This window comes from Carcharhinus amblyrhynchos, chromosome 10 (assembly GCF_965287045.1).
Source record: "Carcharhinus amblyrhynchos chromosome 10, sCarAmb.v2.hapA, whole genome shotgun sequence".
NCBI lineage: Eukaryota > Metazoa > Chordata > Chondrichthyes > Carcharhiniformes > Carcharhinidae > Carcharhinus > Carcharhinus amblyrhynchos.
This window is the reverse complement of record NC_137333.1, coordinates 74,957,379-74,971,289: the sequence shown is the minus strand read 5'-3', so window position 1 is coordinate 74,971,289 and position 13,911 is coordinate 74,957,379. Positions and strand designations below refer to the sequence as shown.

The 13,911-nt window shown below is 41.2% G+C and overlaps 2 protein-coding genes across 13 annotated transcripts in view; one reads left to right on the top strand and one right to left on the bottom strand.

The window, feature by feature from the left end:
* The window catches only part of rnf6 (ring finger protein (C3H2C3 type) 6), a 229,097-nt gene that overhangs the window by 54,782 nt on the left and 160,404 nt on the right, over window positions 1-13,911 (top strand). The gene's annotated exons all lie outside the window — the stretch shown is intronic.
* cdk8 (cyclin dependent kinase 8) overlaps window positions 1-13,911 on the bottom strand; it is a 110,465-nt gene that overhangs the window by 12,288 nt on the left and 84,266 nt on the right. For all 4 annotated transcript variants that reach the window (XM_080197385.1, XM_080197386.1, XM_080197388.1 and 1 more), the window contains 3 exons: window positions 8,987-9,118; window positions 7,614-7,757; window positions 2,771-2,840 (listed from right to left, as the gene is read on the bottom strand). In XM_080197385.1, the coding sequence (XP_080053511.1) occupies window positions 2,771-2,840; window positions 7,614-7,757; window positions 8,987-9,118 (346 nt within the window). The remainder of the gene's footprint in view (window positions 1-2,770; window positions 2,841-7,613; window positions 7,758-8,986; window positions 9,119-13,911) is intronic.

The window sequence follows — 13,911 nt, the reverse complement described above, 5'->3', positions numbered from 1 at the left end:
ATCCAAATAAATCCCTCTGCAAAAATAACAACTGGCAATTAAAGCTGCAGGTAAAAAGGAAAGCCTGAAGTTCTCAGCTAAGCAAACATACAAATAATACTCCCTAGATGTAAGCTGTGCCCCTTCTCTCAGATGGTAATGGAAGAATGCTAAAATAATTCAACAGTCTGTCTTGCAATGGCAAAACACCTGATAGCACAAAGTAGCTGGATAACTGTTGGACTAATTTCTGTGAATAAATCTGGTAAGATTTAATCCTAATCTAAATAGCATCTAGCACTCTACCCAGCATTGGAGATTCTTCTCCAGGCAATGATGACTTCTGGAATTTGTCCTTTAGACTTCCATGTGAGAATCTATGATAGGTGTTATGAAGAGGGCCACCTTTCTACTGTCATTAAGAAAATGTGTGGTTTGTTGTACTTATTGGGATTTATACTGCGCTCACTAAATGCTTCTGCTTTGACCAGAACAGCCATTTCCCTAGGTCAGGATTTCAGATTACCCTACCATAGAGGATCCTGACATAACATACAGGAGCTACCTCTGAGCAAACTATAGGTCTCAGAGTTAAGGTCTCAGAACTGGCAGGTGTCAATTAGATTTCAAGCATAGCTTCTGAATCAATTCCCTGTTTTGACGTGAAAGATAATTTGATGTTCCATAATTATTTGCACTCTTTCCCTTCTGTTCAATAACCATTGGAAGACTGTAATTTCACTTATTAAATTAACAATCTCTCTTAGAAAGGTAATTAACCTGATGTGAGAAATGGATTCATACTGCTACATTTATGGCTTTGATTTTGAGAATGCAAGTTGATTTAGGTTAGGTATATCATTTATTTACTGAACCTGTCCCATCGGTGGGTTTACTGAGCTGTACAAAAATTGGATACCAATGATGCAAATCAGTTTGGCCAACAGCTCTGTAGTCCCACATGCACAAGGAGTGAGTAGTGATCATTGCAGGGAATACAAGCAGTCCACGAGGAAGAGAAATGGCTCCCCAATTTCAGGTCAGTTAGGGATTTTGGAGAGGGTGGGATGAGGTGTCGGGTCATGTTTTAGAGGCTGGAAGGGAGGGACAGAGATGAAGGTGTGATATTTTGGGGGAAGGGAATGTGCCTACGCCTAATTGACACGAAGCCCCCCCCCCAAAAAAAAAGAGATACTTCTCCTTCCTACCTTATATCAGACTATGGAAAGAAGAGTGCTGGACTGCACTGCACACCTTGCTCCCAGCTTCCTGAGTGGATGAAAAATTGCAGTGGAGACATAATGAAACCCTTAGGTGGCCTTTAATTGGCTACCCAAGAGCCTCAGTAGGCCCATGGGCAGGCAGACTGCCCGAGTGATTGCCCACCTATCATAATATGTGAAACAGGTAGAGGGTGGTTGGGAAGGTAATGGGCAAGACACCCATATTATTTTACAAGCCTACATCCCAAGCCTTCAAATACACTGGCTCTGGACTGTAACATTCACCACATAGCCTTATTGCAAAATGTGAAAAATCCACTTTGGCAGTTGGGCAGATGTAGATCAAGGAACACCAGCATGGATTTGGAGTTTTTTGATAATAACAGATTAGGCTAATGAGGGTAATGCGTTTCAGATAATGCTCACGAACTTCCAAAAGGTGTTGATGACATGTCATATAAAAGAGATGCATCAGCAAATCAAAGAGACAGTGGTATAATCGATACAAAGTTGGTTTGAGTGATGGGAAACAGTAGTGATGAACAGTTGCTTTTTGGACTGAACAAATGTATACAGTGGTGTTCCTCAGTACTTGGACCACTGCTTTTTAAATTTATATTTATGACCTACACATGGTTGTGCAAAGTGCAATTTTTGCAGATTACACAAAACTTGATGGTATTGTGAAATGTGAGGGTGATAGTGATAGACTTCAAGAGTTCAAGACAGGTTGATGAAATGGGTCGACATGTGCCAGATATAGTTTAGTCCACAGAACTGTAAAGTGATATTTTTTGGGAGGAAGAACTAAGAGAGGCAATATATAATAAATGACTTGCAGGAGCAGAGAGACCTGGGTGTGTACCCATACAAATTGTTGAAGATGGCATGGTAGGCTGAGAAAGTGGTTAATAAGGCATACTGGATCCTGGGTTTTATAAGTAGAGGCAGACAGAACAAAAACAAGGAGGTTATGTTGAACTTTTACACAATAGTGGTTTGGCCTCAACTAGTGTAATGTATCCATTTCTAAACACCACCACACTTTAAGAAGTGTGTGGAGCCATTACAGAGGGTGGAAAAAAAAGAGACTGGTTCTAGGGATGAGGGACTTCAATTATGTAGACAGCCTAGAAAACCTGGAGCTGTTAAGCTTACAGAAGGCAGAGGTTAAGAGGAGATTTCATGAGGGGTCGAGACAGAATAGATTGGGAGAAACTGCTCGACTGGTGAGAACAAAATGACACTGATTTAAAATAAATTGCAACATGAAGAAAACATTTTTAAAATGCAGCGTGTAGTTAGGATTTGGAAAGGACTGCGTGAGTGATGAAGGGCAAATGGGACAATAAACGGAAGAGAATAAATTTAAAACACTATGGAGTTAGGGCAGGAAATGAGACTAGCCAAGTTACTTGTGCTAAGAGTCTGCTTAGACATGAAAGTCCAAAAGGCCTCCTCCTGTACTTTAATCGTTCAATAATACTTAAAAAGATGTATATTGTTTGATAGTGACTGTGCTCTTTGCATGTAAATTAATACAGAAGTTAAATTAAAAATAAACTCACGTATTTCTTCTGAAATCTTTCATCAACGTTGAATGTTCTGGCATTTTTTTAATGTCTTCCCAATCTTTATCTGGCAACAAAGCATTACATAAAATGCATGTTAATTTAGGCTACTGTCCATTCATGACCTTAATATGCTTCTGGTTTGTATTAACTTCAAATTTTTTTTTAAACATGAAGGATTATATATAGAATATATGGCATAGAAAAAGGACATTAGGTCTAACCACTAATGCCAGTGTCTATGCTTCCTCCCAAATTTTATTTGAAATCTACTATTGTAACCATCTAGTTCCTTCTCACTCATATGTTTGTCTAGATTTGCTTTAATTGCATCAATGTTATTTGCTTCAATCACTCCTTGTGGTAACAAGTTCTACATTTTAAAGTGGAGCAGTTTCTTCTGAATTCACTGTTGGATTTCTTTGACTATCTTATATTGATGGCCTCTAGTTATCTCTTCCCCATAAGGATACTTTTCTCCCTCTATTCACTTTATGAAAATCTTCCATAATTTTAAAGACCTCAATTAAGTTACCTGTCAGCCTTTCTTGTGCAAACAAAAGAGTCCCAGCCTGTCATTACTTCCCTGATGCACATGCCCAGATTTCTAATATCACCCTTCTAAATCTTCTCTGCACCTCTCCAGTACCTCTACATCCTTTCTATAACATAGCAACTAGAACTGTACAAAGTAGTTTAAGTGTGGTCCAATCAAGGTTCATTACAGGTTTATCATAACTTCTCTACTTTCCAATTCCATCCCTTGAGATACAAAGCCTTGTATTTGGTTTGCTTCTCTAACCTGTGCTTGCACTCCAAGATCCCTTTGTTTCTCTACCCCATCTAGACTTGCACCTTCCAAGTAATAAGTAACTTTACTATTCTTCCTACCAAATAAACATACTCTCTCACATATGTATCTGTGTTGACCTTCATTTGCCAATTATTAGCCCATTCTGCAAGTCATTAATGTCTTCCTCTAATTTGTGGCAGTGCCTCTCAGTACATAACATAAGAAATAGGAGCAGGAGTAGGCCATCTAGCCCTTCGAGCCTGCCCCGCCATTCAACAAGATCATGGCTGATCTGAAGTGGATCAGTTCCACTTCCCCGCTTTCTCCCCATAACCCTTAATTCCCTTGTCTATCAGAAACCTATCTACCTGTGACTTAAATATATTCAGCGAGGTAGCCTCCACCACTGCAATGGGCAGAGAATTCCAGAGACTCACCACCCTTTGAGTTCCTCCTCAACTCTGATCTAAACTGCCTCCCCCCCTTATTTTGAGGCTGTATCCTCTAGTTCTGCTATTCTTTCTATGCGGGAAGAATCTCTCCACCTCTACCCTCTCTAGCCCCTTCATTCTCTTATACGTCTCCATAAGATCCCCCCTCAGCCTTCTAAACTCTAAGAAGTACAGATCCAGTCTATTCAATCTCTCTTCATAGGCTAACCCCCTCATCTCCGGTATCAGCCTAGTGAACCTCCTCTGCACTCCCTCCAAGGCCAATATATCCTTGTGCAAATGCGGCATCCAAAACTGCACACAGTACTCCAGTTACAGCCTCACCAGTGCCCTGTACAGTTGCAGCAAGACCTCCCGACTTTTGTATTCTATCGCCCTCGCTATAAAGGCCAACATTCCATTCGCCTTCTTGATCACTTGCTGCACCTGCAGACTGGGTTTTTGCGATTCGTGCACAAGGACCCCCAGGTCCCTCTGCACCACAGCATGATGCAGCTTTTCACCCTTTAAATAATAATCCCTCCTACTATTATTTCCGCCAAAGTGGATAACCTCACATTTGCTAACGTTATACTCCATCTGCCAGGTCCTCGCCCACTCACTCAGCCTATCCAGATCTATCTGCAGACTTTCCGCGCCTTCCACGCAATTTGCTTTTCCACTCATCTTCATGTCATCAGCAAATTTCATTACCCTACACTCAGCCCCCTCCTCCAGATCGTCTATGTAAATGGTAAACAGTTGAGGCCCCAGCACCGATCCCTGCGGTCACCAACTGCCAACCAGAATAGCACCCATTGATTCCAACTCTCTGCTTCCTATTAGACAACCAATCCTCTGTCCACGCTAACACCTTACCCCCAACTCCATGCACCCTAACCTTTTGCAGGAACCTTTTGTGAGGCACCTTATCAAACGCCTTCTGGAAATCTAAAAACACCACATCCAACGTATCCCCTCTGTCTACCACACTAGTCACATCCTCATAGAAATCCAATAAATTCATTAAACATGACTTCCCCCTTCACGAATCCGTGCTGCGTCTGCTTGATCGAACCGTTCTTTTCTAGGTGTCTCGCTATTTCTTCTTTGATGACAGATTCTAGCATTTTTTCCAACTACGGACGTTAAACTAACCGGCCTATACCACCCCCTTCAATTTGCTGTCATCCACAAACTTACAATTTGTATTTTTGATTTCAAAATCACAGAAATTATAGCAGGCAAAAATACTTAAATTCTTTTAATTAGGATTACAGTTTAAAATTAGCCCAATGTATTTACACATAGGAACTTTTTTTTAAGCACATTCATCACTGTTGCTTGCCTCTTCAACTCAGCACCTTGCTCTCACGTGCCCATCCTTGGCCTGCTGCAATGCTCCAATGAAACCCAACGCACGCTTCAGGAACGGCATCTCATCTTCTGATTAGGCACATTACAGCCCTCAGGACTCGACATCGAGTTCAACAAATTTAGACTGTGAGCTTTCTGCTCCACCTTAGCCCCCTTTCCTGTTAATATATCCCATACATTTTTTGTTTCAATGCAAAACCTTCTTCTCCCTGCCCTCTCCTACCGGGCCATCTGTCACTTGCGCGCAAGTTTTGCTACATCTTTGTTGCAATCTCTCCCAACTCCCACTCATCACTGTTCCAGCTATCCACCCCTCTTATACACTTAAATATCCAACACATTTCTGCTCCCTTTTAGTTCTGAAGAGTTGTCAAATGGACTTGAAATGTTTGTTTTCGCTCCCTACAAATTACTGGCAGTCCCACTAAGTTTCCTGGCATTCTCTGCATTTGTTTCAGATCCCGGCACCCGCAGTATTTTGTTTTCTTCTTGCTTTTGTGTTCAGGGCAACTCAATTAAAAATAAACTTCAAATTCAGTCTGTTGTCCTGAAGCATGACTTGAAATATAAATACTAAGTTTAAGTAGGGTGAATAAAATATACTTGTTTTCTGATCAAAGTAGCCCAAACTATACTATTGAAGCTAAAAACAAAGCGGATTTCTGTTACCAGAGTTTGTTGAAACTTGGATCCTTTAATGGCCCAAAATACAAAGCAATTCAAGACAGTGCAAAACCCAACCAAATGTCATCATGCTCTGAAGCAGCGCAATCTGCATCACGTCTGCAACCTCAGATGAAAGCATTAAATGCACCTTATAAAATGTTTCTTTTTCTAAATTAATCAACCAAAAGGTCAAAATAATTTTGGCTAATTGACTCACCATCGTGGAAAATTAGGAAATGAACAGCAAGTCTACTAGAACATAGAACATGGGACACTACAGCACAAACAGGCCCTTCGGCCCACAAGCTGCGCTGATCACATCTATACCTACCAAGCCATAGAACTATCTGTAACTCCCAATGCCATTAGGTCCCATATACTCATCTAGAAGTCTTTTAAAAGACGCCAGCGAGTTCGCCTCTACCACCACCGATGGCAGCCGATTCCACTCACTCACCACCCTCCGAGTGAAAAACTTTCCCGTAACATTTCCTCTGTACTTGCTTCCCAGCACCTTAAACCTGTGTCCTCTCGTAGAGACCATTTCAGCCCTGGGAAATAGCCTCCGAGAATCCACCCCATCTATTCCTCTCAACATTTTAAAAACCTCTATCAGGTCGCCTCTCAACCTTCGTCTCTCCAGGGAGCAGAGACCTAAGCTCCCTAAGGTATGCCTCCCAATCCAGGCAACATCCTTGTAAGTCTCCTCTGCACCCTCTCAATAGCTTCCACATCCTTCCTGTAGTGAGGCGACCAGAACTGCGCACAGTACTCTAAGTGGGGTCTGACAAAATGTGTGACATACTAAATGTGTGTTCTGAGCACACTAATTCTTGCGACTACATAACAATCTACAGCAGGCATGAGACAAGGATGAACTCTTTCCATATCTACTGTCATTGCCAGATTTTAAATATCAAGATTAATTCCTACATGCTGTGATTCAAGTCTTAGACCTTCCATTTGTGTGCCTTGCAAATAACTAGACAATCAAACACTACCTAGTCAACCTACTTCCCAACTCATTCAATAAAAGTTCTCTAGCTACCACCTTCAGTGCATTTATGTGAAGACTTTTGGAAAAAGTTTTCAGGTTCTTGTCCACCACTTAATTAAAGCAAGCAACAAGTGGCCATTTATTGTCATATGAAACTTTTTTTATTTTAAATGCCTTCTTACTGCAAGTGAAACACTCAGATTGTTAAAGCAAATTCACATTGCCCAATAGAAGTTACAAGCAGCTTCTAAGCCCATCATCGAACTAAAGTTAACCACTTTAGGCAAACTGAAAAGCACCTAAACACTGAATTTTTGTAGATATTTAATTCTTTGCTGCTGGGTTTAGCCAACAAAAATACTCCATAGCCTTTATATATATGGATTTTAATAGAAACCACAGCTGTTATTTTTAAATTTGCAGGAACGTTATATTGAATACACAAAATTTCAAATCTTCAACTATTCTGTACATGCAGCATTAATTCCACATATCCACTGTTGACGTATAGAAACAAGAAACACAAAAACAGCTTAAATTCATCCAAGATCAGTTCAGTCAAGATTTCAAACTCACCTGCTGGAAATCCCATTACATTGAATATCCTATCCAGCTGGTCATGGTGATAAGGATTACTAGTCTTGATATCCTCCTGACGACAATGAAAAATAGGCTCAGATGTTAGCAGCTCAGCAAATATGCAGCCAATAGCCCAAATATCTAATAAAATAGAAAAAGAGAAGACCAGTAAGAAATTGAACAAAATAAATAAACTGGAACTTTTCAACTTCTGAAGATCAGAGAGCACATTTACTTTTTCACTTTGATCATTTAGAGACATTATTCTGACTTTCATTTACTTGACCATAGAATTTCACACACCGCTAATAAATGAAATAAGTTTCATTCTGAAACAAAATGGGTTACTCTGCATTTCGAAGCAGCACATAGATTATCCTTGTCTATGAAGAAAGATTGACCAGTTCAGGCCTATGCTGACTGGAGTTTAGAAGAATGAAAGGAGATCTAGTTAAGATATACAAGATGCAAAATGGGATTGACAGGGTAGATTTATAGCAGATGTTTCCCCTCATTGGGCATTCAAGGCATCCAAGAGGCCTTGGTTTTAGGCTGAAGGGTGGCACATTTAGAACAAAAATGAGGAGGAACTATTTCACTCCAAGTTTCTTGAATCTGTGGAATTTTCTACTCTAGATCATAGAAGATGTTGGAATACTAAACAAATTTAAGAAAGCAATAGCTACGTTTTTAATTAGTAGCATGATGAAGGATTATAGGAAGCAGACAGGAAGGTGGAGATGAGGCCAAAACAAGATCAGTCATGATCATATTAAGGCAGAGCAGGCTCAACACACTGAATTGGCTATTCCTGCTCCTATATAATTGAACTATGAAGTTGTAATACAAATTGGGAAATACAAGCTGTGAATTGTAATTTAGAAAATTTTCTTTGTAATTACAAATTTCAGAATTTATAAGCCATCCTTTTTTTTATACTAACAACTTTGCCTTATTTTAACTTTGATAGACTTTAACAGATTCTTAAATCATTCTTTACAAACGAAAAAATAAAATAATTACATTTAGAAAAATACGAAGTTCTATATTTTAAGACGTCATTATTAATAGCAAGTTAAATGAAACAAGCTTAAGATTTTACTTTGCAAATGAATGATGTACTTTTTTAGACATTCGGTAAGAAAAAGCTTTGATACTCAAATTAAACTAAATAGCATTCGATTGTTCATTTTTATTGCATTCAGAAATGCATGTGCATATGTCTCTGCATAAATTTTTATTCCAAATTGTGTTTCCTAATTTTCCAGTATATATTATCTGGGAGCACATAAGCCTTAAAACTAGATTTCTAATATCATATTTTTTTCCCTGAGAAAGGAGAAAGTTTTCCAATTTATTTCAGAACTCACCAATGGCTTTGGTATAATGTCTTGCCCCAAGCAGCAATTCTGGTGCTCGATACCAAAATGTTACTACTACTGGATCCAAGTCTGCTAAAGGCTTCAGAGGCGAATTAAACAATCGAGCAAAACCCATGTCCGCTGTATGAAAAGTATTGAAGAGTATACAATGTTGAAAAAGTTAACATGAACAATGGTGTAACAGCACACAGCAAATAGACTTTTATATGGTGTTTCTTCCCCAGATTATAATTAGTCTCTCCATTTACATCAGACGACAGACTCTGCCAAAGTTGCTCTATACCAGATTCCAATTGTTGCTCAGTTGCAATGCCGAGACAATGATGCAAAGACAGCTGCCTCAGATATTTATCTTTCAAAACACACAAAATCATGTTTCAGCATAGACAAATGAACCATGAATCCAAGATTTCAGCAGTTGGACTTTTCTCATTTTCCTCCACTTTTGTGTCCAGTTTCTGGACATTTTGTTTATCCCACCTGCTGTATTCCCCTTCCCGCCATTTTTCTTTTAACTGTTATGGGCAATGAGTAACTATTCACAATCAAAAAGAAAGAAACCAGACACAGATTGAAGACAGTCTTCCAATGCTAGGAACCGAGAATCAGTCGGCAAACAGTATGGATAATCAAGGATTCAGTAGCAAATGCACGGAGACAGCTAAAACAATAAATAGTTGCACAAAGAACACACAAAAACAGCTCGGAGGAACAATAATTATGGGGCGGCGGGGGGTGGTGTGCAGTGAGAAGAGCGGAGGCAGCAAGCAGGAGTACAGATGGAGATGTCCAGAAATAGTAGCACAAATCTATGGAATATTTAGTTTTACTGCACTGGCACTCATGGAAAATGAAAGGTTAAAAGTGAGATGCAATGCAAACATGCATTCTCAGAATATGCTTGAGGTATTATGAACTTTTAGTTAAATTACCATAAAAAGAGTTACAATATTTTGTAACAAGACCAAGTCAACAGAATGCTGTTTTTACAGCTATAAATTTACAAATACAACTATTTACAGCACAAATGGAGAGCATTTGGCCCATCAAGGTCATGCCAGTTCACTAAAGCAATTCAGTAAGCACCATTCCTCTACTCTATGCCCATACCCATGCAGGTTGATTTCCAAGTGTCCATCCAGTTTATTTCCAAATCATTAATTGCTGACTGAGGGTGGAAGCAGAGGCAAAGTTCCAGGTAATTACCCCCCACTCTCTGCATAGAAAACTTCTTCCTCACATTTTCCCCTGCATCTATTGATCAAAATCTTAAATCTATGTTCCCTAGTTCTTGTACCATCATGCATTGGCAATAGCTTTTCTCTGTCTACCTTCCTAAACCCATCATAATCTTGCATATCTCTATCAAACCTCCCCTCAATCTCCAATGCAACCTAAATATTGATTACTTAAGAATTTTCAGGTAAACCAAAGATTGTTTCAGCTTTGGAAAAAATGGCTACTTCTTGATGTGAATGAAATTAAGTGGAACCCTCCTGCAGATTACCATGTACCAACCCCCTCAGCTGATAAAACAGTACTCCACTATATGGAACACCACTTGGAGAAACCACTGATGGTGACAAGGGTGCAGACTGTTTGATTTGATTTATTATTGGTATGTAGTGAAAAGCATTGTTTCGTGTGCATTATACAGACAGAGAATACCGTACATAGAGAAAGGGAGAGAGTGTAGAATGTAGTGTTACAGTCATAGCTAAGTGTAGGGAAAGATCAATTGAATGCGAAGTAGGTCCATTTAAAAGTCTGATGGCAGCAGGGGAGAAGCTGTTCTTGAGTCAGTTGGTACATTATCTCAGACTTTTCTATCTTTTTCCTGATGGAAGAAGGTGGAAGAGAGTATGTCTGGGGTGCATGGGGTCCTTGATTACTCTGGCTACTTTTCCGAGGCAGCGAAAAATGTAGATGTCAGTGGCTGGGAGGCTGGTTTGAGTGTTGGACTGGGCTTCGTTCACGAACCTTTGTAGTTTATTGCAGTCTTGGACAGAGCAGAAGCCATACCAAGCTGTGATACAACTGGGAAGAATACATTCTTTGGTTCATCTATAAAAGTTGGAGTAGCCATGCCAAATTTCCTTGGTCTCCTGAGAAAGTAGAGGCATTGGTGGGCTTTCTTAACGATAGGTCCAGCATGGAGGACCAGGTCCAGATATTGGTGATCTGGACACTTAAAAACAAAGCTATTGACCATTTCTACTTTGTCCCCGTTAATATAGACAGGGGCATGTCCTCCACTATGTTTCCTGAAGTTGATGATCAGCTCCTTCATTTTGACAACATTGAGGGAGAGACTGTCATTGCCATAGTTTGAGACTTGAACCACTCCAATTCGCCATTTGCCACTCGCCACTATGGTGGTGTCATCAGCAAACTTGAAGATTGAGTCAGAGGGGAATTTGGCCATAAAGCCTTAAGTGTATGAGGAGTATAGGAAGGGGCTCAGGACATAGCCTTCTGGGGCACTGGTGTTGAGGAGGATTGTGGAGGAGCTGTTGTTGCCTATCCTGACAGATTGTAGTCTGTGGGTTAGGAAGTCGATGATCCAGTCGCAGAGGGAGGAACCAAGCCCCAGTCCACAAAGTTTGGAGATGAGTTTCAAAGGAATAATGGTGTTGAAGGCTGAACTGTAGACGATAAATAGGAGTCTGACATTGGTGTCTTTGTTATCCAGGTGTTCCAGAGTTGAGTGTAGGGCCAGGGAAATGGCATCTCTATGGACTTACTGCAGCGATATGTGACCTGTCGTGGATTCAGGCAATCTGGGAGGTCAGAATTGATTCATGCCATGACTAACCTTTTGAAGCACTTCAATGATGGATGTCAGAGCCTGATGATAACCATTAAGGCATGCTGTTTGGACTTTCTTTGGTACTGGGATGATGGTCATCTTCTTGAAGCAGGTGGGGATCTTAGGGTGGTGTAGAGAGAGGTTAAAGATGTCTGCAAATACCCCCGCCAGCTGGTCCATGCAGGATCTGAGTGCTCATCCAGGTACCCCATCCGGGCCAGTCGCTTTCTGTGGGTTGAATTTCGAGAAGGCTGTTTTTACATCTGCAACGGTGACCTCGGACACAGGATCATCCAAGGCTTCTGAGGTGGAAGGCGTGCACTCACTGGTCTCTTGCTGAAAGCGGGCATAGAATGCGTTGAGTTCATCAGGGAGGGGTGCATTGGTACTGGCAATTTTACATGCCTTCATCTTGTAGCCTGGTATGTCTTACAGACCTTGCCATAGCCCATTGTGCCATGTACCCTGGGTGGGAGACTCCTATGTCGATCGCCAAGTTTGGCTCAGTAGAACCACCACAGACCAAAATGGCCAGATCCGAAAGGACATAGTTGCTGGACTGGGACTGCGGCAGGTGGTGAGGCAAAAAAATACTTGACTTCATCCATCTGTCTACCACAGATGCATTTAACCCTGGCAGTATTGGTAGGGCTCAGCATCACATAGTCTTGTGGACTCAAAGTCAGTCTTCATATTAAGGATACCCTCCATCTTGATGTGTGGCACTACCACTGTGCTAAACAGAATAGACTTTGAAGGGATCGAGCAACTCAAGACTGGGCATCCATGAGGTGCTGTGGACCATCAGCAACAGGGATTAACCTTGGCTCAAAAGAAGAGTGCAGGAGATATGCCAAGAACAACGTCAGGCATACATAGAAATGTGGTGTCAAACTGGTGAAGCTATAATACAGGACTACTTGCATGCCAAGCAGCAAGTAATAGACGGAGCTATGCAATTCCACAACCAGTGGATCAGATCTAAGCTCTGCATCCTGCCACATCCATTGAAGCACCTCATAATGATGGATACCACAGCCATTGGATGATAGATACTAAGGCCCGTGCCTGGATTTTCTTTGGTACCAGGATGATGGTCATCTTGTTGAAGGAGGTAGGTATCTCAAATTAGTGTAGAGAGAGTTTGAAGATGTCTGGTAATATCCCCACCAGCTGGTCCATGCAGAATCTGAGTGCGTGAATCATTGAATCTACACAGTGCAGAAGGATGCCATTCAGCCCATTGAGTCTGCACCAACCACAATCCCACCCGGGCCATGTCGCCATAACCCCATTTATTTACCCTGCTAATCACCCTGACACTAAAGGCAATTTAGTATTGCCAATCCACCTAACCCACACATCTTTGAACTGCAGGAGGAAGCCGGAGCATCCAGAGAAAACCCACACAGACATGGGGAGAAAGTGCAGACTCTGCATAGACAGTGACCCAAGGCAGGAATCAAACTTGGGTCTCTGACGTTGTGAGGCAGCAGTGCTAACCATTGTGCCACCCCACATTTAAACAGCTCACTGGAGGAGTAGCTTCCACAATTATCCTGATCCTCAATGGTGGAAGAGCCCACCACATTTGTGGAAAAGACAAGGCTGAGCACTCACAACAATCACCCAAGGAGGTGCCAAGTGGATGATCAATCTCAGCCTCTTCAGAAAGCCCCCAGCATCACAGGTGTCCATCTTCAGCCAATTTGATTCATTCCACATGATATATCAAGAAATGGCTGAAGGATACTGGAAAGGCAATGGGCCCTAACAGTATTGGTGAGGGATGGTGAGTTATGGAACAAAAAGACTTGTGCTCCATAACTCACCATCCCAAGCCAAGTTGCTCCACTCTTGTTACAACATGAGCATCTACCCAGCAATGTGGAAAGTATGTCCTATGCACAAGAAACACTGAAAATTTAACCCAGCCAATTACTGCCCCATCAGTTGACACTCGATTATCAGTAAAGTAATGGAAGGGGTCATGACCAGCACTGTCAAACGGCACTTACTCAGCAATAATCTGCTCACAGACGCCAAATTTGGATTCCACCCAGGTCACTCGGCTCCTGACCTCATTCCAGCCTTGGTTCAAACT